The sequence below is a fragment of a genome, unplaced genomic scaffold (assembly GCF_019419815.1).
Source record: "Pyrus x bretschneideri cultivar Hongxiangsu unplaced genomic scaffold, Pyrus_bretschneideri_v1 Contig40, whole genome shotgun sequence".
Taxonomy (NCBI): Eukaryota; Viridiplantae; Streptophyta; class Magnoliopsida; order Rosales; family Rosaceae; genus Pyrus; species Pyrus x bretschneideri.
The window spans coordinates 690,583-717,478 of NW_025999724.1; the positions used below are offsets into that span (position 1 = coordinate 690,583).

General features: G+C 39.2%; 3 protein-coding genes across 3 annotated transcripts in view; 2 read left to right on the forward strand and 1 right to left on the reverse strand.

Annotated features, from left to right (window-relative positions):
- LOC125469028 (caffeic acid 3-O-methyltransferase 1-like) overlaps positions 1 to 20,674 on the forward strand; it is a 31,427-nt gene extending 10,753 nt beyond the window's left edge. The window contains exons 2-4 of the mRNA XM_048565900.1: positions 19,558 to 19,868; positions 20,117 to 20,181; positions 20,277 to 20,674. Of these exons, the coding sequence (XP_048421857.1) occupies positions 19,558 to 19,868; positions 20,117 to 20,181; positions 20,277 to 20,573 (673 nt within the window). The 3' untranslated portion in view covers positions 20,574 to 20,674. The remainder of the gene's footprint in view (positions 1 to 19,557; positions 19,869 to 20,116; positions 20,182 to 20,276) is intronic.
- LOC125469031 lies at positions 7,404 to 10,910 on the reverse strand. The gene is made up of 2 exons (XM_048565903.1): positions 8,974 to 10,910; positions 7,404 to 8,900 (listed from the first exon to the last, which is right to left on the reverse strand). Exons 1-2 carry the CDS (start codon positions 8,992 to 8,994, stop codon positions 8,424 to 8,426), a joined length of 498 nt encoding a protein of 165 aa, XP_048421860.1. The 5' UTR covers positions 8,995 to 10,910; the 3' UTR covers positions 7,404 to 8,423.
- A 3,295-nt stretch (positions 20,675 to 23,969) lies between the features above and the next one.
- Positions 23,970 to 26,896, forward strand: LOC125469032. The gene is made up of 3 exons (XM_048565904.1): positions 23,970 to 24,125; positions 24,822 to 24,890; positions 26,347 to 26,896. Exons 2-3 carry the CDS (start codon positions 24,851 to 24,853, stop codon positions 26,703 to 26,705), a joined length of 399 nt encoding a protein of 132 aa, XP_048421861.1. The 5' UTR covers positions 23,970 to 24,125; positions 24,822 to 24,850; the 3' UTR covers positions 26,706 to 26,896.

The following is a 26,896-nucleotide window of genomic DNA, read 5'->3' on the forward strand; positions in this document are numbered from 1 at the left end:
CACCATTCACACACTTTCCTTCGACCAGGCACCCCTCTCCAACATGGGGAGTGAAGGGAGCCACAGCACGCAGAACGACACCCCTTTCGCACTTAGTGCAAAGCAACGAAAGAGGTTTGCTCTTTGATAGGATTAAAAGCACACGACAAAGTAGCACACAAATGTCCTATTAATTTTCCTTATTAACAATAATATTTGTCAATTATAGCATATGAAAATAAGGGTCTTTCCCGCAGAAGATTGTTTTATCTAACTACTTAAAATGTCACAAAAACTGGGCTGCTGTCCCTACTAACCAGCCACCGAAAAATAATTATTAGACCGACTTACACTTATCTAAAGTCTACGAAATTTTAGATGCAGATACTAGACACACAGAGCTACACTCACACAAATTTTTGGGATTTTTGGAGTTGATTTGATATTTAAATTAAATCGAACAAAAACAAGACAGAGATAGATTTTTAAGTAGTTCACAAATTAAGAAAAACAAGTTAGGGGAATTGCTATCCACCACCAAATAATCATGCAAACATGTTATGTTTCATTCAAATTCCTTTCATTGTTGGATGAAGATGCTCAAGTTGGCTCAATGTTAGAACTCAACCTATTACTCTTTCTTATGTAGTATGTTAAGAGAATGGCGTTTTCAACTTAACTTAGTCCCTAACATGCAATCTCGAATGGTGTGTTCATAGATTTAACAAGTAGAAATCATTAAGAACGAAAAGAGTTTGAGTCATCACAAGGCATCGTAAGTACTAACGTTGTCTTACTTATCCTAGAAATTGATTCACATGTTAATTGCAATTAACAAGTACTACTCTAGAACATATGTAGGTCCTCATTCGAGAAGGGCAGGCACATACATATTCATAGCATTAGAATCCTAGATATGCTTACTAAGTATGCATCCATAGAAAACACATAAAGAATTCATCAATGAGACAAGTAGTGAACCAATTTTCATCCATTCGTAAAAGTAATTCAAACGAAATGTCATAACAAACTTGCAATCATATTAGGGGCTTCAAAACAGCCCCTAACTACTAAAAATTAGTTACACATAATTCTCAAATTAAACCAAAAGAAAGACATGAGTTTGAGAAGATAAAACCGAGAGAAGAGAATGCCAACATTTCCTCCTTCCTTTCCTTCCTTCCCCAACGCAGCAGCCTTGCCTTTTTCCCTTGCTTTGCTTTTTTTTTTTCTATCTTTTTTTCACACTTTTTCTCCCCCTTTGTTGTTGCAACTTGTAGATCTTTTCTTCTTTTCTGCTGCCACAGTTTTTTCTCCATAACTCACCCCACTAACAGCCATTTAGTGATGACAATAAGTGGGAGGAAATGCTAAAACAATTGTAACTCTTTGGGCAGCCTTTATGCCCATTACTCTCACTTAATTTTTCATTTCCTCTGATATTTGAATAGGTGTTAGCTGGCTTGTTCTTGGCTGCATCAGTTTTGGCTGTTAGTTTTATGGGATTTATTGCTTTCAATGCTTTCTTGTCAGTTACAAAGTGCTCAGCCTCCTGGGAACCTTTCAGTGTTTGAACGGCCATAACTTTTTCTAGAAAAATGATATTAACAATCCGCAAAATGCTCCAGAAAATAGACATCCGTAGCTTTCCAGGCATATAAGAATCATTCTCTAATTCATTATGAGATGTCCACAACTTGCTTCCAAAGTCAGCTGACCTGCATAGGCAGTTTTGACGAATTTATTACTTAAAATTCTACTTGTGTTATTTTTCTTTTCTTTACTTGACAAATCCTACAAAACACAAAAACAAGGTAAATAACTCAAAAATATAAGGAACTAACTAAGAAAAGACAAGTGAATTTGATATAAAATATATATAAATATGAGCTTATCACTGTTCAGGCTAAAGTCGATGAGCTAGAGGCTCAGAACAACAAGATAGCGATAAAGAATGAGATCCTCCAGGAGCAGTATGAGAAGCTCTTCGGAATGCTCCATGAAGCTAGGCATACTTAAACACACAAACTCATCGCCCCCGGGGAAGTCAACCACCACCTGGGTGCCCCCCAACACAGGGGATCACCTGTCTTCAACATGGATATCCTTAATGGGGAATGAGTTACTCATCAAGTTGTTGATCAACAGGAGACCTCTCTCGACCCAGCTGCTTCAACCCAAAGCAGGAGAAGTGGAGGAAGGCACCTTCTTGCAGAAGGAGTAGAAGGATCAAAAGCCGTTTATCGCGACTGTCGGGATTTCCTGAGGCAACGTCGAGAGAACCCCATCCATATAAGCTCAAAGGTCAATGATCCAAGGGTTTCTGAAAGGTTCGGTCCTCTTCTATGCCCCAAGCCAATTGCCAATCTAGGGAATGAGCGACATGTCCTAGAGGAATATGAAGGTACGGGGGACTCGGGGGCGTTTCAACAGGCTTGCCTTGGAAGTCAGTACGGTGAGTCCAAAGAAAAATCCCATGCCATTGACCAAGCTTTCCTACTTCTAAGAGGAGATGGAAACTTACGGAAGAAGGATCCAGCAGTACCTGACTCCACTCAGGACCCCCTTGTCCTACAACTCCTTGAGGAAGTAAACAAGTTGAAGGCCGAACGTCAGGCCGAAATACCTGACTGGAACCAACCTAGGCCTGGCCCTCTTACAAGGAGGATCCTCGACACCCCCTCCAAGCAAAGACAAAGCAGAAGCTTGGCTTACAACTGTACATTGGAAGGGAGGACCCGATTAAACACCTTAACCTCTTTGAGTCCACCATGGCATACCAGATGCACACTGACGAAGAACGAGGTCTTCTCTTCCCCTCTACCCTCTCTGGCGGAGCTCTAAATTGGTATTGTCGTCTTCCACCTGAGACAGTAGACTCAATTGAGGAACTGAGGAAACTATTTGTCTCTCAACACATTTTCCAGACAGATCGCTTGCATTACGCAGATGACTTGTACACTATTCGCCAGAAACCGGATGAGTCACTATGAAAGTATGTTGGCCGCTTCAGCCATGAATATTCTCGCTGCGCTGAGGCAGATGACAAGACCGCGCTTAAAGCCTTCACAGCAGGCCTATGCGACTGTTTCTTCAAGTACATGATCAATGCTAACACTTGGAATACTTACTCTGAGGTAATGGCACAGGCTTATAACCATGCATCCGCCGAGGCAAAGGCATATCAAGGGAAACCCCCTATAGCCATCCCTTATCAGCAAATGGGGAGTGGAAGCTAAATCCAACCGAATGAGAATACCTCAACCTTCCAAACAACAGCGACACTTCCCTCTGCCCTACCTAATACCTCGCTAAGTCAACAGCCGTATCATTCTCAGGGCAAGAGGAAAGACTTTCATCCTCACCAGTCTCACTTTAATAAAAAGTGTAAGGGGCACTATCGCGATAACCAAAGGTATTACCACGATAATACGCGCCCCCAGGCGATCAATGCGGTAGGCCAAACACGTGTCAAGAATGGTCCTACCCTGAGGTATGAGACATACACACCTTTGAACACCACATGCATGGCCATTTACCCCAATATAGCTCACTTGATACCAAAGCCAAGGCTGAGGGAGCCAGATTTCAAGTCCACGAAGAACACAGGCATGTTTTGTGGTTACCACGAGTATAATGGCCATGACGACAAGAACTGTATCACCCTTTGTGATCATATTGAAGTTTTGGCACGTGAAGGAAAAATTGACCAGTTCCTCATTCACCCTCCAAGTGATAACCACAACCAACGCCAAGTGAATGTGATATATTCCATAAGCGGTGGCATACCCATATCTGAATCTTCCAACAGGGCCATGAAAAACAATGAACGAACGTTGAAGCCTGGCCACCAAGTGTTTCACGTGGAAGACATCAGGGGAGGCAAGTATCAAATGCCTAACTAGGATCCAATATGTTTCTACCCTGAAGAAGAAAGAGGTATCATCTATCCTCACAACAACGCACTAATTGTGGAGGCTCACATAGCCAACTTTGATGTACGACGAATCCTGGTAAACACGGGGGCGTCGGTCAAAATCATGTTTGTTGAAGCTTTCAAAACACTTGATGTAGCTGAACACTTGCTCGATCACTCGGTTTCTCCTCTGATAAGCTTCTCTGGTGATGTCGTGCAACCTTTAGGGAGCGTACATTTACCCTTCACCATCGGTACAGGCCCGTACACAGCCACCATCACCACTAACTTCTTGGTGGTCCACTGCCCAACGACATACAATGTCATCTTTAGGCGCACAGGCATTAATGATCTCAAGGCCATGGTATCCACGCATATGTTGTTGATGAAATTTCCAACCCCCTATGGCAATGGTTACATCATAGGAGATCAACTTAGTGCACGATCATGTTACAACACCTCAGTCAAGCAACAACACTTGCATGTACCCAAAGAGACACTCTCTATACATGACCAAGTTATCAAGACCAGCTCGAACAAAGCCAACTTAAATATTCACGGTGGTAACAACCAACCCGACGATCCTCGAGATGACTCTTTCACCCAGCAAGCACAACCTGCTGAAGAGTTGGAGAAGGTCTCTATCTCAAAAGATTATCCAGATTGCATAGTGAAGATTGGCACCACTTTGTCACTACCCATTCGGTTGGCATTGATCTCTTTTTTGCAAAAGAACACTGAAGTCTTCGCCTGGTCATACGAGGACATACCAGGCATCTCCCTCGATATCATCTGTCATCGCTTGAGTATTGATCCCAAAACCAAGCCGATGAGACAGAAGCGAAGATCTTATGATGCTAAACGATATGAAGCAATGAAGGCAGAAGTTGAAAAACTTGAAAGCATAGGCTTCATCCGTGAAGTCAATTATCCAACGTGGGTAGCAAATGTGGTCCTTGTTAAGAAAAATCCGACCAAAGAAAGTCTCTTGCTTCAAAAGATCTTATGGAGAATGTGTGTCGACTACACCGACTTAAACAAAAGATGCCCGAATGATAGCTTTCCCCTTCCTCTCATTGATATACTTGTAAACTCTACAGCAGGGTGTGAACTCTTGAGCTTCATGGATGCTTACTCAGGGTACAATCAAATCCTCATGAACCCTTCGGACCAAGAACACACGGCCTTCACCACTGATAGAGGGCTATATTGCTATAAAGTCATGTCATTCGGCCTAAAGAATGCAAGGGCGACTTATCAAAGATTAGTCAATTCAATGTTCGCTGAACAGATTGGGAAAAGCATGGAACTTTATGTTGATGATATGTTAGTCAAAAGCAAACATGCTGACCAACACATTGCCAACTTGTCTAAAACCTTCTTCATCCTAAAGAAGTATCGAATGAGGTTGAACCCCAACAAATGCGCTTTCGGTATGGGCTCTGGAAAATTCTTGGGCTTCATGATTAGCCAATGAGGCATTGAAGCTAACCCCGAGAAAATCAAAGTAATCATGGACATGAAAGAACTAGTAACCTCAAAAGACATCCAGAGCCTTACTGGCAAGGTGGCAGCCTTGACCAGGTTCATTTCTAAGGCCACAGACAAATGTGTTCCTTTTTTCAAAGCACTTAAGGGAAGTAAGAAGTACATTACGTGGACCGATGAATGTGCCGAAGCATTTAAGAACCTCAAGGAGTACATGAGTAAAGCCCCTTCTGCTTTCCAAACCTGAAGTTGGCGACACCCTAATTGTCTATCTATCTGTCTCAGCTTTAGCAGTTAGTTCAGTCCTCATTCATAGAGATAGTAGTATCGAACGACCTGTCTACTACGCTAGCAAAGCTCTACAAGATGCGGAGACACGATACTCCAACATTGAGAAATTAGCTCTAGCATTAGTCATGTTTGCTCGAAAACTTCGCCACTACTTCCAAGCGCACTCCATCATCGTGCTTACCAATCACCCCCTTCGACACATACTTCAGAGTCCTGACACTTCGAGGCGAATGATCAAATGGGTCATAGCACTGGGAGAGTTTGACATCTCCTACCACCCAAAGCTAGCTGAAAAGGGCCAAGCAGTTGCAGATTTCATTGCCGAATTCACTTATCCTGTTGACATTTCTCCTACACCTGAGGCAGCGGCTTCATCACCCCTGGAAACCCGGAAGTTAGAACCAACACTCCCAGTATGGACTCTATATGTTGATGGCTCATCCAACCAACAGGGTTGTGAAGCAAGACTAGTCCTGACTACCCCCGACAAAGTGGCAATGGAGTATGTTCTCTGCTTCAAATTCAAGGCGTCAAACAATAAAGCCGAGTTGAGGCCCTTTTAGCAGGCTTACGTTTGGCCAAACACCTTGGAGTTAAACAAATTAATATCTTCAATGACTCCCAATTGGTTGTTAACCAAGTCATAAACAATTTTGATGCTAAGGATAACTCCATGGCAGCGTATCTTGCGCAAACGCAGCTTTTGCTCAAGCACTTCCACTACCAGATCACCCAAGTCCCTCGAGTGGCAAACAGTCATGCAGACGCTTTGGCTCGCCTCGCCTCAGCAGTGGAAGACAAGATTAGGAGAAAAATTCATGTCGAATTGTTGGCAACACCAAGCACCATGGTCACAGAAGTGTGCAACTTGCAACAGAGGGATAGTTGGATCACCCCAATTTACAAATTCCTTGTTCATGGCACTCTCTCAAATGATAAAGTCCAAGCTAAACAGATTTGATACAAGTCTACCCGCTACCTGATCATTAATGACCAACTCTACAAGCGAGGTTTCAACCTACCATACTTACGGTGCCTCACACCTGCTGAAGCGGAAATTATCCTTCGAGAAATACATGAAGGAGTCTGCGGAGATCACGCTGGATCTCGATCCCTAGCACACAAGGCTTTTCGCCAAGGATATTACTGGCCAACACTCCACCAAGATGCCATCAGAATATCCCGCTCATGTGATAAGTGTCAACGCTACGCAACTATTCATCACTCCCCTCCCGAGCCTCTTACTCCTATAATCAGCCCTTGGCCCTTCGCCCAATGGGGACTTGATTTGATTGGCCCAATGCCTGCAGGAAAGGGCAAGGTCCGCTATGCAATCGTTGCAGTTGACTACTTCACAAAGTGGGCCAAAGTAGAACCCTTGGCAACCATTACTGAGGCAAAAATAGAAGACTTCATATGGAAGAACATCCTTTGCAGATTTGGCATTCCTAATGCGATAGTCATGGACAATGGGCGACAGTTTGACAATAAGAAGTTCAGGATGTTCTGTTCTAAGTTCAACATCAACTTATGTTTTGCCTTCCCAGCTCATCCCCAGTCTAACGGACAAGTTGAGGCCATCAACAAAATAATCAAACGCACTTTGAAAACCAACTTGGACAAGGCTAAAGGTTGTTGGCCAGAATTTGTACCCTAAGTTCTTTGGTCATACCGCACTTCATATCGGACTTCAACAGGAGAAACTTCATTCTCACTTGCCTTTGCTGTTGTCCCAGTTGAACTTGAGCAAGCAACGTTCCGAGTCCAGAACTACATGCAAAGTGAAAATGACAAACAACTCACCCTCAACTTGGATCTAGTCGAGGAACACAGAAACCAAGCTCACTTGAGGAATGTCGCCTACAAGCAGCGCATCTCCAACTACTATGACTCAAGAGTCAAACCTCGCTCTTTCAAAGTGGGGGACTGGGTATTGAAGAAAAGGCTACTCTGCGACAGAGTCCCGAGTGAAGGCACGCTTAGCCCAAATTGGGATGGACCGTTTGAAGTTATTGGCATCAGTCGCCCTGGTTCTTACAAGCTCAGGAGCTCCGATGACAAGACCCTTAGCCATCCATGGAACGCTGATCACTTGAAGTACTATTACAAGTAGACTCACACTGTAGAAGTGTTGAGCTACGGCCATTCGGCATCCTATGTAATGAAGGACATTTGGCATCAATTCAATAAAGAGGTTATTTAGACAACCTGGTCCTAACTCCCTTACATCCCTATCACTGAAACGCTCAGGTTTGAAGCTTCAACACGAATACTTACAACATGAAATAAAGTCTATATATATGTCAACATGACTTATATTCAAACAAGAGATCTATTCAAACATAACCAAACATTCATCAATGATAATACAAATACTTGGCAAATAACAGCAAAACGCACAGTACAAGGTTGCAAACATACACAAACAAAAAACCCTTAGCCTTATCACATGGCACATGCCAGACAAACAATAAACTAGTACATCCAGAGTACATGGCACATGCCACACAAACAACAAACTAGTACATTCAAAATACATGCAAAAAAAAAGGCACTATGAATCACCCTCGTCTGAGGCCGAACCCCTGACAATATCACTCTGCGTTTCAACCACATCACCATCGCCACCATCCTCGGTATCTCCAGAACCATCCTCACTCTCCTGAGACTGCTCACCAACACTAGCCTCATTATCAAAGTCATCCTCACTACTAGGATCAACTGCGAGGACGAAGGCTTCACCTCTTTGTCAGTACTCATCCATCTCATCACGGTACTTTTGGATAATGCTTCCATTATCGTAACGCTCAAGGACGGCCATCCATTTCCTTTTCTCAAAATTAGCCGCCCAGATGCAGTGAGGTTTAAAAGCATCTTGAAAGGCCTGGGAACCTAAGAACTCCTGCAGGGCAGCGTCCCTCTCAGTTGGGATACTCCTCTTTAGCTTAGAAACTTCAACCAAGGCATTATCTAACTCCCATTTCACCTTGGAAACTTCGAGGATAGTAGTCTCCAACTGTTTCTTAGTCCCCTCCAATTCTTTCTTGAGCCTCACATTCTCACCATTTTGCCTCTTCAAACTCTCAAAGTGTTGATCTTTGAGGTGGATGGCCTCAGCCAAAGCTTTGCTCGTTTTTCTAGCATCATTCACAAGCTGGTTATTCTCTTTAAACTTTGCCTTGTACCGCTCGACCTCTCGTAATCTGTCGTCGTACTCAGTCATGACCTACATGACAAGATGATCGTCACTACCAAGAAAAAGAGGGAAGAAAATAAAGAAATGACAGAATAACACTTACATAAGAAGATAGCCTCATCATCCGGTCACGATCTTATTCATTCTCATCGAGTGGCTCGCCAAGCTCGTCAACAATGGATCGAAGTCCTGCCAAGCAATTATTGACATACCTAAAACTACTTAGCTGCATGGCAACCTTCAAATCCTTCCAATGGATGCTGCCAACCTCTTCCTTATACTTCCTCTTACGGTTGGAGCTAGGGTCATCTTCTTGGTCAGTGGACTTCATGGTTGAAGGAAAGATGGGCTCGATGGTAGGAAGAGGAGGCAACAGTCGTCTTTCCTCCCCTGCAACTATGGCAGCAGCACACCCGATAGCCTCAGCTTCAGCTCTTTTTGAGGCAGTGATTTTGAGGACCTCCTCTTGCGACTTAGGTCTAAGGGTTGGCCTCACCCGGTGTTTACGAGCTCCCTTGTGAAACAAAATGTCATCTACAGGAACTAACATGGGTGCTTTCTCTTTATTGGTGCTAGTCCCCCCTTTCTTGCTCACTTTCTCCACTGAACAAGAAAAATCAAAGTAAAGAATGCAACTTTGTAAAAGAAAGAGGGGGCAAAATGAAGGATACAACTTACTTGCTCGTCTCTGGCACTCTGACACTAGGGGTTAGAAACCGTACTTTCAAAACAAAGGTCGTAGCTTGCCCAAATGTCTATCCTCCTTAGGCACCCTTAACACCTTCTCTACATCAGCCAATTCTTGTCCAAACAATTTGATGTTGCCTCGAGTTACTGCATGAAGGAAAATGTTAGATGCAAGAAGAAACTACAACAAATAGCAAACAATGCGAACAATGGATACATTACAACCTACAGTCTGGAAGTGAGTAAGAACACGTTGTTCAGGCGTGACACCCCTAACATACTCCCAATCATCATAAAGAAAGCACCAACGATTTTTCCAAGTGCAGTACGCCTTTTTCTTACCAAAGACAATACGCTCTCTCTCACTCCGACATGCACACTCGGCATATCCTGGGCATGCTTTCATTAGGCGCATCTTATAGCAGTAACGCCACTGATGGAAGGAAGGCTCACCTAACCCACATTCCATCCAAATAATATAAAACCCGATCAAGGTATCCCAAAAACCAGGATTGAGTTGCCCAGGCGCATATCTAATGAAAGATAGCATCCGTTGCAACCAAGGGTGCAAAGGCAACTTCACCCCTAAGGTCAATAATATTTGAGTATAGAACATGACATGACCCTTGGGCGGTTCAAAGGGCAATTCTTCATGATGTACCAAACGCATTCCTACACTGCAAGGGATACTACATGACTGCCTTAGAGCTTCAAGCTCTCTTTCGCTATCTAACAAGTTTTTCTCTAAAAGGTCCGCTGTGAACTCAGAGCGAAATATAGGTATGGCGTAAAAAAAAACCCCTCACCCACTAACATGAAGGAGGAAGAACCAATATTGGATAAAGTTTGACAATTGCGAAAATCATCCAACGTTTCTTTGGTACAAGACTCCAACAAAGGCCCTGAAGACTCCAACATTGCAAGCTCAAACCTAGAGCTAGAGCTAGGGGAGCCCTCATCACTAGAACTTCCAGACTCTGACATCTACAACAAACAAAAACAAACTTTATCACTACATGAAAGATCAAAACATAAGGAAGTTCCTAGGGCATGAAGAAAAAGCTCAACCAATTCATCATGTTCTTAAACAAATACATGAACACTTAAACAATTCAACCAGAATGAAAGCATGCGATCGAGTGGAGAAGATTACCAACCTGAAGATGATGCAAAGCAATGCCGGAATCCCTCTCAACTAGAGAACACTCTATCTTCCAAAATTACTACAAAACAAGCAAATGAAGGCAAGTTCAAGAGTGAAGACTTATCCTTCTTATATAAGTTCAACAAGACCAAACAAATTCAAAATTCAAATTCAACCCATGAGAAAGTCCCACATGAAAAGTCTTCAAACTTCCACAAGCTAGGGAATTTCAAACTTCAAATTTTCTGTTCCCCCCATTCTTAAAAAAAACAAAAAAAAAAAAAAAAAAAAAAAAAAAAACCTCACACACTCTTGATCAAGATAGTGTGAAGCAAAACCAACTTATGGTGCCAACAAAAGCTTCAACAAGTGAAGGGCAACTACAATCTCAAAAGCTTCACACACTCTTGATCAAGATAGTGTGAAGCAAAATCAATTTATGGTACCCAACAAAGCTTTAACACAAAAGCTTCACCTACAAAGTTTCAACATCAAACAAAGCTTCATCAATGGAGAGCAACTACAATTCTCAAAAGATTCACACACTCTTGATCAAGATAGTTGATGCGAGATTTATACGCACACAAATTAACCCTCTTTTTATCATTTGTAGTAAGTATGTAAGTAGGGATCGTTCTAGGCCGGGGATTAGGAGGGATTGCAAAATCACTTGGATTTGACTCAAAAACGTAAAAACACAATATAAGACACCAAACTAAACCATATTCTAAAAACACAAACTAAATTGATTTCTAACTACTATGACTCAACAAAGTAAAGGGGGACTGGATTTGGACGAATCCAAACTAAAATGGATAGATTGTAAAGAAAACAAATTGTAAATACAAATTTGATGGAATTGAATGGATGGGAAGCTAGCTAAAGGGTTCATCTCCACACATGTTATACTTGCACACAAAATGATTTCTAATTGCTTTTTAATAAACCATGAATTCTCAACACCCCGGGTTAATTAGGTCCGCTTAAATTAACCGTCAAGTTTTCCTTAAGTTAATGAATTGGATGATTGCATACGACAACCCAAAGCATTCCCCACAAGTTCCTTACATGAATTGCATAATAGAGATACAAGCAAGAATCATTAAGTTCTTTGAAAACCATAAGTGTTGACGAGGCATTCGTTACTATGAATTGCATGAAACTTATGCCAAGAATTTATTTAACGCGATTGTTTATAAGCAACCTCCACTACTTGTGAATATAAGTTCATAACTATTAGGTGAAACTTACTTATATTCTAGCGTCATATTCATGCATGAAAATTAAGCGTGCACTCTCAATAAACATACATAAATAGGTTATCAATCAAATAGTTAAACAAATTGAATCCACAACTTATGAAACGCAATTGGAAGTAATCAAATCATATTGCAAGCATAAACATGGTTTCGAATCCCCCCTAGCCAAGGGGGGGTTTAGTTCCTCATACGTACAAGACAAAGAGAATTGAAATTAAACATTGAAATCGAGGAAAAGAAACACCTAAAAATTCCAACAACTCAAACTTGAATTGTATGAACGTTTAAGCACTCTTCTCCTCCTCTTCTTTGTTGTGGCACAATGTCTAAGGATAGGTTTGGGGGGGTGTAGAGGCACGGCAAGGGTTGTAGGTTGGGTGTGGATGAGTGTTTGATGGTTGGAAGGTGGTGGAATGGTGTGTGGAAGTGTTGGAGTGCTGCTGCCAGGATGGGGAAAATGCTGGAAATGGGATGGGAGTCACGGCTCTAAGGGATGGTAATGGGAATGATGCACGGGTTAGGGATGTTAAGGGGAGTTTTTGATGGTGGATGCAATGATGAAGAGTGAATAAATAATGCATGTAGGGTTAGGACATAAAATCATAAATTAAAGGGGGGGATGATTAAAGGGTGCGGCTAGGTTGGAAAGTTGTGGAAGATGGCTGGAATGGAGGGTGAATGCACGGGTTCAAGGATTGAATATGGCTTGGGTGATTAATCCATGGGAGAGACAGCTAGGGAGAGGGAATATATGCATGATGGTGCATGAATTATATAATGAAAAGTGAATGATTAGTGCTCTAGTGTTAGGACAAAGGTGCGGCTGAAATGGTGGAAGGTGTGTATGTGGCTTAATGATGAAGATTGAATAATAAATGCATGGGGGGAAAGCTGGAATGGGTGGTTATGCACGGCAAGGGATTAGAATGGGCTAATGGTTTATGGGAGAATGATATTGAAATGGGAAAACATGTGGTTGCCAACTAGGGTGAATGATTGAAGAGTGAATGGAATAGGAATGTGTTTTTAAAGCTGAAATTAGGTAATTGTTCTTCATTTTCATTTCTTCATCTCTTTATTCATTCCTAGCCTCCTTTGTTCTTCAATTTCGTCCATCTACTTGGCTTCAAGCATGTGCAATCCATTTAATGCCCAAAACTACTCCAAAATGCACTTTCTTGCTCCTTTAGCCCTTTGGACCTACAAACACACGAAAATAGCTTAAAGTACTAAAATTACTAAGTACTAGCAACGTAAATGCAAGAAAACAAACAAACTAAGGCGCATAAATATGCTCCTATCAATAGTGTGAAGCAAAATCAATTTATGGTGCCCAACAAAGCTTCAACACAAAAGTTTCACCTACAAAGTTTCAACACAAGAGCTTCACCTACAAAGTTTCAACACGAGCTTCACCTACAAAGCTTCAACACAAAAGCTTCAACACCAAAGCTTCAACTCCTCACACACTCTTGATCAAGATAGTGTGAAGCAAAACCAACTTATGGTATCAACAAAAGCTTCAACAAGTGAAGGGCAACTACAATCTCAAAAGCTTCACACTCTTGATCAAGATAGTGTGAAGCAAAATCAATTTATGGTGCCCAACAAAGCTTTAACACAAAAGCTTCACCTACAAAGTTTCAACATCAAACAAAGCTTCATCAATGGAGAGCAACTACAATTCTCAAAAGCTTCACACACTCTTGATCAAGATAGTGTGAAGCAAAATCAATTTATGGTGTCCAACAAAGCTTTAACACAAAAGCTTCACCTACAAAGTTTCAACATCAAACAAAGCTTCATCAATGGAGAGCAACTACAATTCTCAAAAGCTTCACACACTCTTAATCAAGATAATGTGAAGCAAAATCAATTTATAGTGCCCAACAAAGCTTTAACACAAAAGTTTCACCTACAAAGTTTAAACATCAAACAAAGCTTCATAAATGGAGAGCAACTACAATTCTCAAAAGCTTCACACTTTTGATCAAGATAATCTGAAGCAAAATCAATTTATGGTGCCCAACAAAGCTTCAACACAAAAGCTTCACCTACAAAGTTTCAACACAAGAGCTTCACCTACAAAGCTTCAATACAAAAGCTTCAACTACAAAGCTTCAACACAAAAGCTTCAACACCAAAGCTTCAACTCCTCACACACTCTTGATCAAGATAGTGTGAAGCAAAACCAACTTATGGTATCAACAAAAGCTTCAACAAGTGAAGGGCAACTACAATCTCAAAAGCTTCACACTCTTGATCAAGATAGTGTGAAGCAAAATCAATTTATGGTGCCCAACAAAGCTTTAACACAAAAGCTTCACCTACAAAGTTTCAACATCAAACAAAGCTTCATCAATGGAGAGCAACTACAATTCTCAAAAGCTTCACACACTCTTGATCAAGATAGTGTGAAGCAAAATCAATTTATGGTGTCCAACAAAGTTTTAACACAAAAGCTTCACCTACAAAGTTTCAACATCAAACAAAGCTTCATCAATGTAGAGCAACTACAATTCTCAAAAGCTTCACACACTCTTAATCAAGATAGTGTGAAGCAAAATCAATTTATAGTGCCCAACAAAGCTTTAACACAAAAGTTTCACCTACAAAGTTTAAACATCAAACAAAGCTTCATAAATGGAGAGCAACTACAATTCTCAAAAGCTTCACACTTTTGATCAAGATAGTGTGAAGCAAAATCAATTTATGGTGCCCAACAAAGCTTCAACACAAAAGCTTCACCTACAAAGTTTCAACACAAGAGCTTCACCTACAAAGCTTCAATACAAAAGCTTCAACTACAAAGCTTCAACACAAAAGCTTCAACACCAAAGCTTCAACTCTCAACTACAAAACTTCAACACCAAAGCTACAAAAGCTTCAACTACAAAGCTTCAACACAAAATCTTCAACACCAAAGCTTCAACTCTCAACTACAAAGCTTCAACACCAAAACTTCACTACAAAGGTTCAACTCTCAACTACAAGGCTTCAACACAAAAGCTTCAATACCAAAGTTTCACCTACAAAGGTTCAACTCTCAACTACAAAGCTTCAACACAAGGCTTCAACACAAAAGCTTCACTTATAAAGCTTCAACACAAAAGCTTCAACACAAAAACTTCACCTACAAAGCTTCAACACCAAAACTTCACCTACAAAACTTCACCCATCAAAAAATAAAAATAATAATAAATAAATAAATAAATTTTGAAAATTCAAAAAATAAGAAATAAAAATTAAAAATTAAAAAATAAAAATTTTGAAAATTAAAAAACAAAATCAAAAAATCAAAAAAAAAAAAAAAAAAAAGCCTAGGCCTCCTCTTCTTTGGGCCTAACAACTTTCATACCAAATATATATGAATGAGGAGTTCTAGGCAACCACCTAGAAAGGAAAATGGTGAAGTTTTGTTTGGAAAATTGCCTACTAGCAAGACACCTCCCTCATTAACTCCCTTGACCGGAGACTTGGGGGACTCCTACCATATACCACTACACCTTGGTACTCAGAAATTTCACAACTACTCAGTACCTTGGATTTTTCAAGTCCCCAACCGAGAAGTTTTCCTCACTCAAGAAATTAAGGGAGCACTACTCCAATCTATAGGGTCCACCCACGAAGTTTCAACATATAAACTTCAACAAAATAAAAAATTCAAAAAACTTAGTGAAGGATACCTTAATGTATTTAACACAACACGGCAAATGAAGTAAAGCTTATTTATTGATATCTTCGATAAATTACAAATACATGCATACACATGAATCAAAACAAACAAACAGGAGGGCACCTTCACAAAGGCTGCTCAGAAGAAGTCTCAACACTCGGCAAAGTCCTAGAAATAGGAGGCACCGGAGGGTGATTATTTGGAGCCTCAGTACTGGGCAGAACCCCAGAAAGAGGAGGCACCAGAGGTTAATCATTTGGAGCTTCAGTATATGGTACAGCCCCAGAGGACAAAGGCAACAAATGTCTTTCGAACAAACTTACAAACCTCTGATGATCATTTAAAATCTGACCCTCGGATTCCTATAACTGGTCAAGCTTTCTCTTCATGGTTGTAGCATAGCTATGTGCGAGCATGTGCAACTGTCTATTCTCGTGCTTAAGCCCTCTGATCTCCTGTTTGAGACTTATCACTTCAGCCGCCAATGATTCAACTTGGCGGGTTCGAACAAATAGGCGTTGGGCCATATTAGACACAGAACCTGCACATTAAACACTGAAAGCCAGAGAATCCTTAACAGCCAACTCATCGGATCGTTTGGAAAATAGTCTGTTGTCTTTGGGAGTAAGAAGATTTTTGGCCACCACCACAGCGGTCATATCATTCTTCATCACAGAGTCCCCAATAGTAAGGGGACCAGTAGGAGATAAGAAGGATGGGCGCTATATGTTATCTTGAGGAGACATGGTTACCTCTTTTACAGCATTCAAGTCCAAACGACGGTCGGATGGGCCAGACATTCTCAGAAAAGATGAAGAAAAAAATGAAGTACAGTAAGTCTCAGAAGTACGAAGATAAGGAAAAAATTCCTACAAGCAATAACTTTCAGAATGAACTCCTTGAACTTAATTGGTGCTCCTATAAAAGAAAGAGTTAGATCTTCAATAGGGCTGCTAGTTCAAAAATCGAAGAGGCACCATTCTCCAAATTTCGAGAAGCGGATTTCCTGGGTTAAAATTTATTAACAATCTCTACACGCGACATCAGTTCCTCGGATACCAAGGACAACTTTGCCAAAGAACTCTGACAAAGTTAAGACAAGTAAATGTTGAAGGCCCAGTTACCCTACTATTACCCACAAGGATAAAGGAATAGCACCACTGCTTAATTATTGGAAAATCCTTATGTGTGTCAACCTCTGTGCTCCGTGGCAAAGAAGACTTCCAGAAAATGCCCAACCTTTCTTCACATCTGAGAAAACACTCCCAACAGGATTGCTTGCCCAGAAATCAAAGAGGCACCACTCTCCGAATCTCGAGAACCATATCCCCAACAAGATTGCCTGCTCAGAAATCGAAGAGGCACCGCTCCCCGACATTCGAGAAGTCGGATTTCATTGGATAAAATTTGTCCACAATTCTCACACACAACATCAACTTTCTGGATACCACAGACCACTTTTTCAAAGTGCTCTGACAAAGTTAAAACACGTGAACCTTGCAGTGACCACTACATTGTTTTGACCGAGAAGGGTAAAGGAACAGCATTACCACTCGCTGTTGGGACAATTCCTATATATGTCGACCTTTCTGGCTATGGCCTTCATCCTCCACAGCCACGCAGACCTGCCAAACAAAAAAAAAAATGCTCAACCCTTCCTCACATCCGAAATGGCACTCCCAATCTAGCCTCTCGAAATACTATGTTTTCTTCTCCTTCGATAATACACATGCCAACCAGCCACATCAGAGCAAGAATATCTCATATCATCAGGGTTGAAAGCAAGAGTATCTCATATCATGCTTTTTCCCTGTCTTTTCCTTTGCCCTTGCTCTTACCTGCAGGACAAGGAGAAATAATGCAATCAGTCGGAATCTGAAATCAAACTTCCGATCTAGAACTGATTGCCCGGAACCTTTGCCTGGTCGCTTGCCTAACATTGTTCTCGAGTACTCATCCTCAACTGTTGTCAAGGTCATGAATTCCTTTGGCAAATACCTCAGAACAGTTGGTACAATATTGGCTCTTTACACTGAAACTGCCAAGCATTGATGAGTCATTGAGAAGTAGTGCTCTGAATGACCATTTAAATGCAAAGGTTGCGTACCATTTATACTATACAAAAGATTGAAGCAGAAGGTTCAACGGCGAGCTAGAACATATCACTACAGCACGACGCCCTTTCTTGTGGAACCGCACAATCCAGACGGAAAAGTCTAAGTCAAATCCAATCTCGGCATCACTGCTCTAATTGAAGAGATCGAGAAGCCTCAACAGCCTTTTGCTAGCACCGTCGTCGAAGAACAAAGCTTCACCATACCACATCTACTACTTTGTCAAACAGCAAAAGTATCCCATATCATCAGGATCGAACATAATCCAGGTCTGACGGACTTGTTTTGACCCTCAAATTCTGGAGTCGGCTCACTCCTTTGGAGGAAACCAGAAAACCCTCCAGCCTAGTTCAAGAATACACCTGTGGAAAGTCAAGTACAACAAAGCACGTGCTGATTTTTCCGTCTTCTCCAAAAACAAGAGTACCTCATATCATCTCTTCTCCATGTTTCTTCTCTTTATCCTTATTGCTGAATAAGAGACAGGGAGAATGAGTACAATCAGCTGGAACCCAAGATCAACCTACCGATTTGAGACTGATTGCTTGGAACCTTGATTGCTTACCTTGTCTGTCACCTCATTCGGCAAATCTCCTCGCTTAGAGACTTGGGGGACTCCTACTATATGGTTTGTATCACACTTGACCAAACCTGAAACTACAAGTAAGCGTCAAATGAAAATGATACATTACCTTGTGCGTCAATGCCAACCAAAGATACCACTCCTGGATGAAGGAAAAGTACTTCCAAGAGAAGATGCCACATCTACTTACAAGACAGAGAAGGCAAGTGAAGGCGACACCACACTTCGGCACTTGGAAGTTTCGTGATTACTCAATGGCTTGGATCTTGCAAGTCCCCAACCAAGGAGCTTCCCTCACTCAGGAACTTAGGGGAGCACTGTTTGTACCATACTTGACCAATCCAGAAACTACTAAGCACCGGTCAACAGCATAACGTCAAGGATCCACAAGACTTTTCCTCCAACCAGGAGGCCAATCACAACACGACACATGTCGGTATCAGAGGCCAATCATAGCGCGACACGTGTCGATATCAGAGGCCAATCACAACACGACACGTGTCAATGTCAAAACAAAGCTAGAAACTCTCTTCTATAAAAGGGGATCATTCTCCCACAATAATCTCTAATGTCATTTGTACTAAACCATTCACTAGAACTCACTAAAAGAGAGCTTGAACCTATGTATTTGTGTAAACCCTTCACAACTAATGAGAACTTCTCTACTCCGTGGACGTAGCCAATCTGGGTGAACCACGTACATCTTGTGTTATTTGCTTCCCTGTCTCTATTCATTTACATACTTATCCACACTGCTGACCAGAGCAATCTAGCGAAGGTCACAAACTTGACACTTTCTGTTGTACCAAAATCCTCGCCGATTTTGTGCATCAACATTGGGTAACAAAAAAATCTAACTACTTAATACAAAGTAATAATAAATAAATAAATTGTCAGCAAAAAAAAATACGAGAAATAATGCCGGCAAGCTATCCAGGGGTTTGCCTTCTCTTCTAGTCCATCACTCATTTTTAGCCGGCTAATGATCCAACTCTTGTTAAATCGAGTAGTTTAAACTCATTTGGCAAATTTTCGTTTGTTTCATATCTGAAATCACTTGTAACTTATTTATTCACAACAAATTATAGAAATTTCCACATCAGTCACGACTCATTGGTGAAAAAGTTTTGGTGTCTCTCTAGCTTTTTTCTGTTCTAATTAGCCTAATTAATAGTAATTTATCTTTTTAACTCTAACTTGAGTGGTATACATTGACATTGCTAGGTCCCAACTGAAAGATGCAGTTGTTGAAGGAGGAATTCCATTTAACAAGGTCCATGGAAAGCATGCTTTTGAGTATCCAGGTTTAGACGCCAGGTTTAATCAAGTTTTCAACACAGCAATGTTTAACCACACCACTATTGTCATGAAGAAGATTCTTCATCTCTACAAGGGTTTTGAGAAACTTACCCAACTTGTTGACGTTGGTGGTGGTTTGGGAGTCACTCTTAGTCTAATCACTTCTAAACATCCTCATATTAAGGGTATCAATTACGACTTGCCTCATGTCGTAAAACATGCTCCTTCATATCCTGGTAAATTAATTTGATTCATAATACTTAGTTGGAAAGTGATTTCTACACACCGACCCTTTGCCTCTCACTATGCACTTATGTTTAGGCTTCATATTGAATAAAACATACAGAATCAAGAGACTCTAAATAAACAGCGGTGTACAAAAGAAGAAAATAGGCGTGCGAAAATCATTTTCCTTCTTAATTAGTTTTTTTTTATATCTTATACCAGCCGTGCAACTTAAAATAGGAGTGAATTTATTTTGCAGGGGTGAAACATGTTGGAGGAGACATGTTTGCAAGTGTTCCATCTGGGGATGCCATTTTTATGAAGGTAATTTTTCAATTTCTCAAGCATTATTTTTTTTTCCTTTTCAGTTTGAGGTCATGCGAACAATGGTTATAATGTATCTTTTGATAAATATGTAGTGGATACTTCATGATTGGAGTGACCAACATTGCCTAAAGCTGTTGAAAAATTGTTACAATGCTATTCCAGACGATGGGAAAGTGATTATCGTGGAAGCACTTCTGCCAGTGATGCCTGAGACTAGCACCGCCGTGAAGAGCACCTCCCAAATTGATGTGCTTATGATGACTCAAAACCCGGGAGGAAAGGAGCGGAGCCGAGAAGAGTTCATGGCTTTGGCAACTGGTGCAGGATTTAGTGGCATTAAATATGAATGTTTTGTCTGTAATTTTTGGGTGATGGAGATCTTTAAGTAAACAACTGCCTCATGGAAGTGTAATTCTGGCCTCTTGCCCCATCGATAACAAAGGCACTGATGTAATTCATAATAAACTAAAAACACTTACCTTGAATGGAACCTCTGTCTGCAAACACGATAAGTCTTTACACTCATCACACCCTTCAATATTCGAAAGTCTTCTACTCTCTTCAATGTGGCCAGAATATGTTTTCTTTGGGGTTTAACCCCATGAACTGCGAAAACTTTGTATGTATTGTTTCAGCAGTCAAAACCTTTAATTTGGGTCGAAGAGACAATGCATCTTAATCTTTACCTCAAGACTATCATATGCGATGAGACTACATGAATTTTTTTAGTCCTGGACTCGCACCTTAATTTTTGACAAGAGAGAATTCTGACTGTTTCGAATATGTTTGCATGATATATTGTGCCACTATGATTCGAAACATGAAGATTGAACTTTATTTGAAATGTGATTCAATGTTCATGTTATGAATTGTGCAATGCTTTATTATTATTTTGTTGGACTATGTCTAGATGTGTGTTGGGATAAAAATAAATCAAGCTCATAATCATATCTCCGAAACACCTATGCATGCGAGCATGATCGGCAAAATATTTTTCTTAAAACATGAAGATTGAACTTTCATGTAATTTTTAGTGTAATTTTTTGTAATGTTTTTAGTCATGGACTCGTACCTTAATTTTTTGCAAGAGAGATTTCTGACTGATTCGAATATGTTTGCATGATATATTGTGCCACTGTGATTCGAAACATGAAGATTGAACTTTCATGTAATTTTTAATGCCGGTGCTTCCCCTGTCGCCATTGCCATGACATTGCGCGCAATCTTACTACCTGAAATAAAAATTATTAAGTATATAGCTACACAGTAATGTTCTTGTTACAGATTCTAGTATATGTTACCAAACTGTCAGTCTGAAATGCACATGTGCTCAAATAAGATTTCGCCTTATTACCAACTGTCTGGATTGGTCCGATACAGATATTAGTACTTTATAACTACTAAAGTACTGAGTATAATGCAAACTAATACTAGGGATATAATATATGAATGGCTCACAATATGCAGTGGTCTTCCCTGCACGGTTTTGAGACTGAACCGGTGGTGGAGGAAGCGTAGGGAGGGTCACACATTGTGGTACATATGTATCTGATGCAATAGGAATTAGGTGTTTTTATATGAATACACCTTATAACTTAGTAAAAGAATTAAGTTTGAAAGATGTAATCATTTCGCAATTTGTAGTCTTCTTTTTTATTTTAGTCACTGTAATAATAATTATAGTTTGGAATCTGTTTTCTTCTTTCCTCGTCCTTCATTTTGTAACATGGTATTAAATTGAGTTCAATGCCTCTAGGTTCAATCCGCTTTTGTTTGTTATTGTTTGTTTATCGGTTCTTCATCTCTTATACTTCTCCTTATTTAGTGTGGTTTATCCATTGTTCTAATCCGTGGATTTTGTCGTTTTTCACCGTGGGTTCGTTTTCCGAGAAGGACCAGATCAAGGGCCTCGTGCCCTCCGCGACCCAGGACCCAAACTCTCCCTCCCTCCTCCTTTCTCTCTCATCTCTCTCCCTCTCTCTCCCTGCAATTTTTTTCTATTGTGCTAGATCAGGGTCAATGACATTGTATAATCTATCTTGATTTGCTTTTGATTTCAATTACTACGGCTTTTGTTTTTGACTTGAAATTGAAGAAAGAATGTTCATTGGATTTGTTTAGTTGATTTGCTGGGTTGATATGTACAGAAATGGGGGTGCTGGATGTATAATCAATTCCTGCAGCTGAGTCGGATAAAGGAAGGAAGCGGAGGGACGTGGTGGAGGTCCACGGAGATGAAGGGTAACCCTTTTTTACTTTTTAAATTAATTTTCTTTAATAATTAGTTTTTTTTATTTGCCACATCATTAAAAATTTCATATTTGACACATCATCACTTAACGGTCAAACTAACAAATTTTATAACAAATGTATGAAATTTAAACAAATGATAAATAAATGTATAAGATTGAAATGTTTTACAAATGTTGTATATAGGAATAGGCAACGATTATGGCAGGCAGGTAACCGCAGTTATTTACCCATAGTTGTTTATGCTCATACCCACATAACCGTTTACCTGTTGGGTAATTGCCTAAATGATGATACATATACCCATAACCGTTTATAAATGATTAACCATACTCATAACCATGTACTCATTTAATCGTAACCGTTTAATACTCATTTACCCATTTACCCTTTTTTAAACCTTGTATCTTCTTTTTTTTTTTTTTTTTTTTACCATTTACCCCCTTTTTCACCAGTCTACATGTTTTTTAACAACTTGAAAATTTTAAAAAAAATTGTCATAATTTTTTTTTTTGACAATTAAACATCGGTATAGGTACATTCTTCATACATTTCCGTATTTTAATTTTTTAAGTCCTTATACCATTCCAATAATTGAAATAATAGTTTACGGAAGATATTTTTAACTATTACCAATGAAGGTAATATAATATTTGTTAAGTATTCTTGGGTTACGAAACTTGTTTAGAAGACAATATTTTTGGGTTATTTAACCCAGAATATAAAGTATTAACATAATATATATAATGAGCTACATTATATTATAATTAGCTACAGAAACCATGCACTATAGTCAATAGCATTGATCTAAATTTTGTCCGATAGAGAACATGGTTTGTGTTAATTTTACATAAATAAAATAAACGGGTGAACGGTTATCTGTTTACAACCGCAATTAATACCCATAATCACCTATTTAAATTTCACGAGTAAACGGTTATACCCGTAATTGTTTATTTATCTAAACGGTTACCCATAATCGTAACCGTGAAGTTTAAATGAGCAGTTAACCGTGGTTACCTATAAGCGCGGGAATTTTGCTCATCTCTAATTATATGAGGTTGCAATTGCTTCCAAACTTGAGGAGGATAAATTGTAATTTACTCTAATTCATTTCATAACCCAAAATGAGATACACTGCAGACTTATATCTCCATTAGCCAAAAACAGGCAAAAGAGCGCAAGTGCTGAGGCACTAACCAACAACCATTACAAATATCATAAAGGATGATAAATATGAAAAAGGATCCTTGTCGGATCTTTTTCTTGGAGATCCTAAAGACTCCATGATCGTAATTATTTATGGTAAATCATGCGGTTAGAAATTATTTTAAATTTTAAAATTAAATATAAATAGTATCTAACGAAAATTGATTGCATGATATATAGTGAACGACCATAATTGCGAAATCTTTAGAATTCCCAAAAAAAAAATCCGACAGCGATGATCATTTTCCAATAAATATAAAGTAGCAGGGCCCATACTATGATATGGTCCTAAGTCCTAACACAATGAGTCATGATATGGTATTATGGTTCTATCATTATCTGTATCTCTGTCTCTTTATTGATGGAACCGACACTTGGGATTTGATTAATTTCGATTGAATGACTAGGTGATTTGGTTGTTTTAGGTTTTTTTCCAAACCTAAAGTCTCGATGCCAATCTCTGCCTTCTTTGCCTCTGTCAGGTAATTTGACAATTAGGTTTTTTTTTTTTTTTTTTTTTTTTTTTGGTTTTTTGTTTTAGATGATTCATTTATTGCAATGCTTAATTTTGCTTAAATTAGAATTTGATTAATAATCAATGCATAAGTGATTTTTTTTTTTTTTCTAATGGGTTTTGTTTGATTCGAAGAGTACTGCAAAAGTGATTTTATTTTATTTTTTTTTAATTGGGTTTTGTTCGCGGCAATCCATAGTTTTCTGTAAGATGAATGGTTAATTGGTCTTGAATTTTCTTGGTTTTTGTATTAGAATCCATAATTTACTGCAAAGCTGAACCTTTTTAGTTGGTTTTCCGTTTATATTTTATGATTTACTGAAACTTTGAACTCTATTAAATTGGTTTGTGTTTTCAGATTTCGTAATTTACTGCAAAGCTAAATTATTTTTTTATCAATTGATTTTAGATTCTATAATTTACTGCAAAAATGAACTTTGTAGCTTTTTTCCGTAGTTCGAGCCAGTTCGTATGAGCACCTAAATTGTTTCCCCGCATCCTGGTTAAGGTCTCTATTGAATTTTGTTGCTTTGAAACCTTTCTTTTAGTTGTAAATCTTTCGTTCAAAACGCATTCTTTGCTTCTCTGAGGTATGATGATCTTTCAGCTCCTTGCAATATCGTTTTTATCTTATATTTCTGGATTATTATTTGCATTGGTTTAGCACTATTTGAAGACCTTTACTTGAGATTCATGGCGGCAAACCAACCGCAGGCTCCACATGGCACTTCCGGTACGTCAATCCCCGGAAATCCCATATAATAAATAATCTACCTTTTTATTATCCTTGATTAATGCTGCCTCTTGGATTTTGATTATTTGATTATTTTTATAATTTTTAAAATCTGGGATTTTTTTTTTGGTCATTTCTTCAAATGAGTTTGTTTTCTTTGCTTTGATTTGTATGTAAAGTCAAAGAATTGGTGAAATTTTTTGTGTATGTATTGGGGATTTCAGGTTTCAGTGATTTTTTGTATACTGTCACAAGATTTGTGCTTGCACTTTCTTTTCTTTTTTTTCTTTTTTGGGGTCCCTGGAAATAGAGTGGATCTGTTTTTGGCTTAAAAGTTTTGAGGTTTAAGTTTCATTGTTTGCGCAACTTGCATTCATATATGAAGATTTTTTTGAGTAAGATCCAAAGTTCTCTTTTCTGTGAAAATGATTCAACATTGAAATGTCTAAGAAGTGAGCTTTATTTGAGGCAATAGATTCAGTCATGATGATTAAATTTGTTTCTTAATTATATTAATCTTTAATATTTAAAGAAAAATTAATAAAAATGGTTTGAAAACTTTGAGTTTTAACGATAAGGACAAAATAAAGAGTAAAATGAATAGTACCATGATTGACTTTTGAATGTAAAAATATGTTTTTTCATTAAAGTAAACAGTACCGGGAGCTTTTCGTTAAAGTTCTCTTAATATAATCCAATCAACATACTTTGATACAACAATGACACTAATGTTTTTCTTTCTCTTCTATTTTACATGGTTCTTCTATTGCGTACGTGGATAATTAAAAAAGATGATTTGATGATTTGGCGATGATTTGGTGAGTGGAGATTAGCAGCCTCCGTGAATGATTACATTCCTACTCTTTTTTTTTTTCCTTTATCTTTCACTCAGCAACCTATATGCAAATGTTTGTTTTTAAAGTATCTTATTAAATGCACTTGAGAATGGATTGAAAAAAGTACTCGACTTTTTTTGACAATTAGAAAAATCGCTCTCCCTTCAATAATTCTAGTTTCATTTTCTCATCTTCATTAAAACTGTCATTTATTTACATTAATAACTTTTCATTCTCAATTTGTAACAAACAAGCAATACATACAAGGAGAAAGAAAAGAAAAAAAGCTCGGAAGTGTTGATTAAAGAAGTTCGGAAGTGCTGAATACACACACACACACACACACGCACACATACGTATGTAAGGTTGTAAATATAGTTGTAAATAAGGAAGTTCAGAATTATTGATTAGTGTGTGTGTGTGTGTGTGTGTATGTATGTATATGTGTGTACAAATAGTGCTGTAAAGCCAATCCCTGGTCACTTATTTCGTTCCTTTTGTAAATTGGATTGTAAGTACATATATTTGGAACTTTTTGCAAGTTTTATACGCCCCACAGCATTGCGCGGGCACCTTTGCTGGTAAAAACTAAAGAGAATAGACGGGGGTACGTATTTCAGATCATCAGGTGATGGAGTCTTCAGTGGATAGAGAACTAGATCTAGAAGAAAGCCATGGTAGAATTGTTGTTGTTAACGATGATGAAAATAATAGAAAGCAAGAAGAAGAAAGCTTCTGCGCTGCCATACAGCTGGTAGGTTCATCTGTGCTGCCAATGTCTATTCAATCAGCAATCGAGCTTGGCGTTTTCGACATCATCGCGAAAGCGGGTCGAGGTGCCAAGCTCTCTTCGTCCACCGCCTTTCTCACGGGGGCTCTAAAACTTAGTAATTGGATTCTGTCCACCACCATTCTCACGGAAGCTCTAAGACTTAGTAATTGGATTCTGTGGCGAGCGAGGGATTATAGCAGATTATGACCTCCACTTCTGACAAAGTATGAACTTAATTCCTACTAGTCGTGTAATATCCATCCTACCCAAGATGGAAATATTCTTACTATTACTGCACTTCTGTCAATGATCTGACACTGCATGCTTTTGTAATAAGGGTTATCCCGTATTGCGTATTCTCACTTTTAGTTTAATTGAAGTCTAGACTTTGGTTTTAA

What these genes read in the sequence shown, in the direction of transcription:
- LOC125469032 (XM_048565904.1), top strand. Translation starts at nt 24,851, where the DNA reads ATGGCGGCAAACCAACCGCAGGCTCCACATGGCACTTCCG. An exon ending in GGCTCCACATGGCACTTCCG is followed by an intron (nt 24,891 to 26,346) that starts GTACGTCAATCC and finishes TACGTATTTCAG; the next exon opens with ATCATCAGGTGATGGAGTCT.
- LOC125469031 (XM_048565903.1), bottom strand. Translation starts at nt 8,994, where the DNA reads ATGATGAGGCTATCTTCTTAT. An exon ending in TGATGAGGCTATCTTCTTAT is followed by an intron (nt 8,901 to 8,973) that starts GTAAGTGTTATT and finishes CTTGTCATGTAG; the next exon opens with GTCATGACTGAGTACGACGA.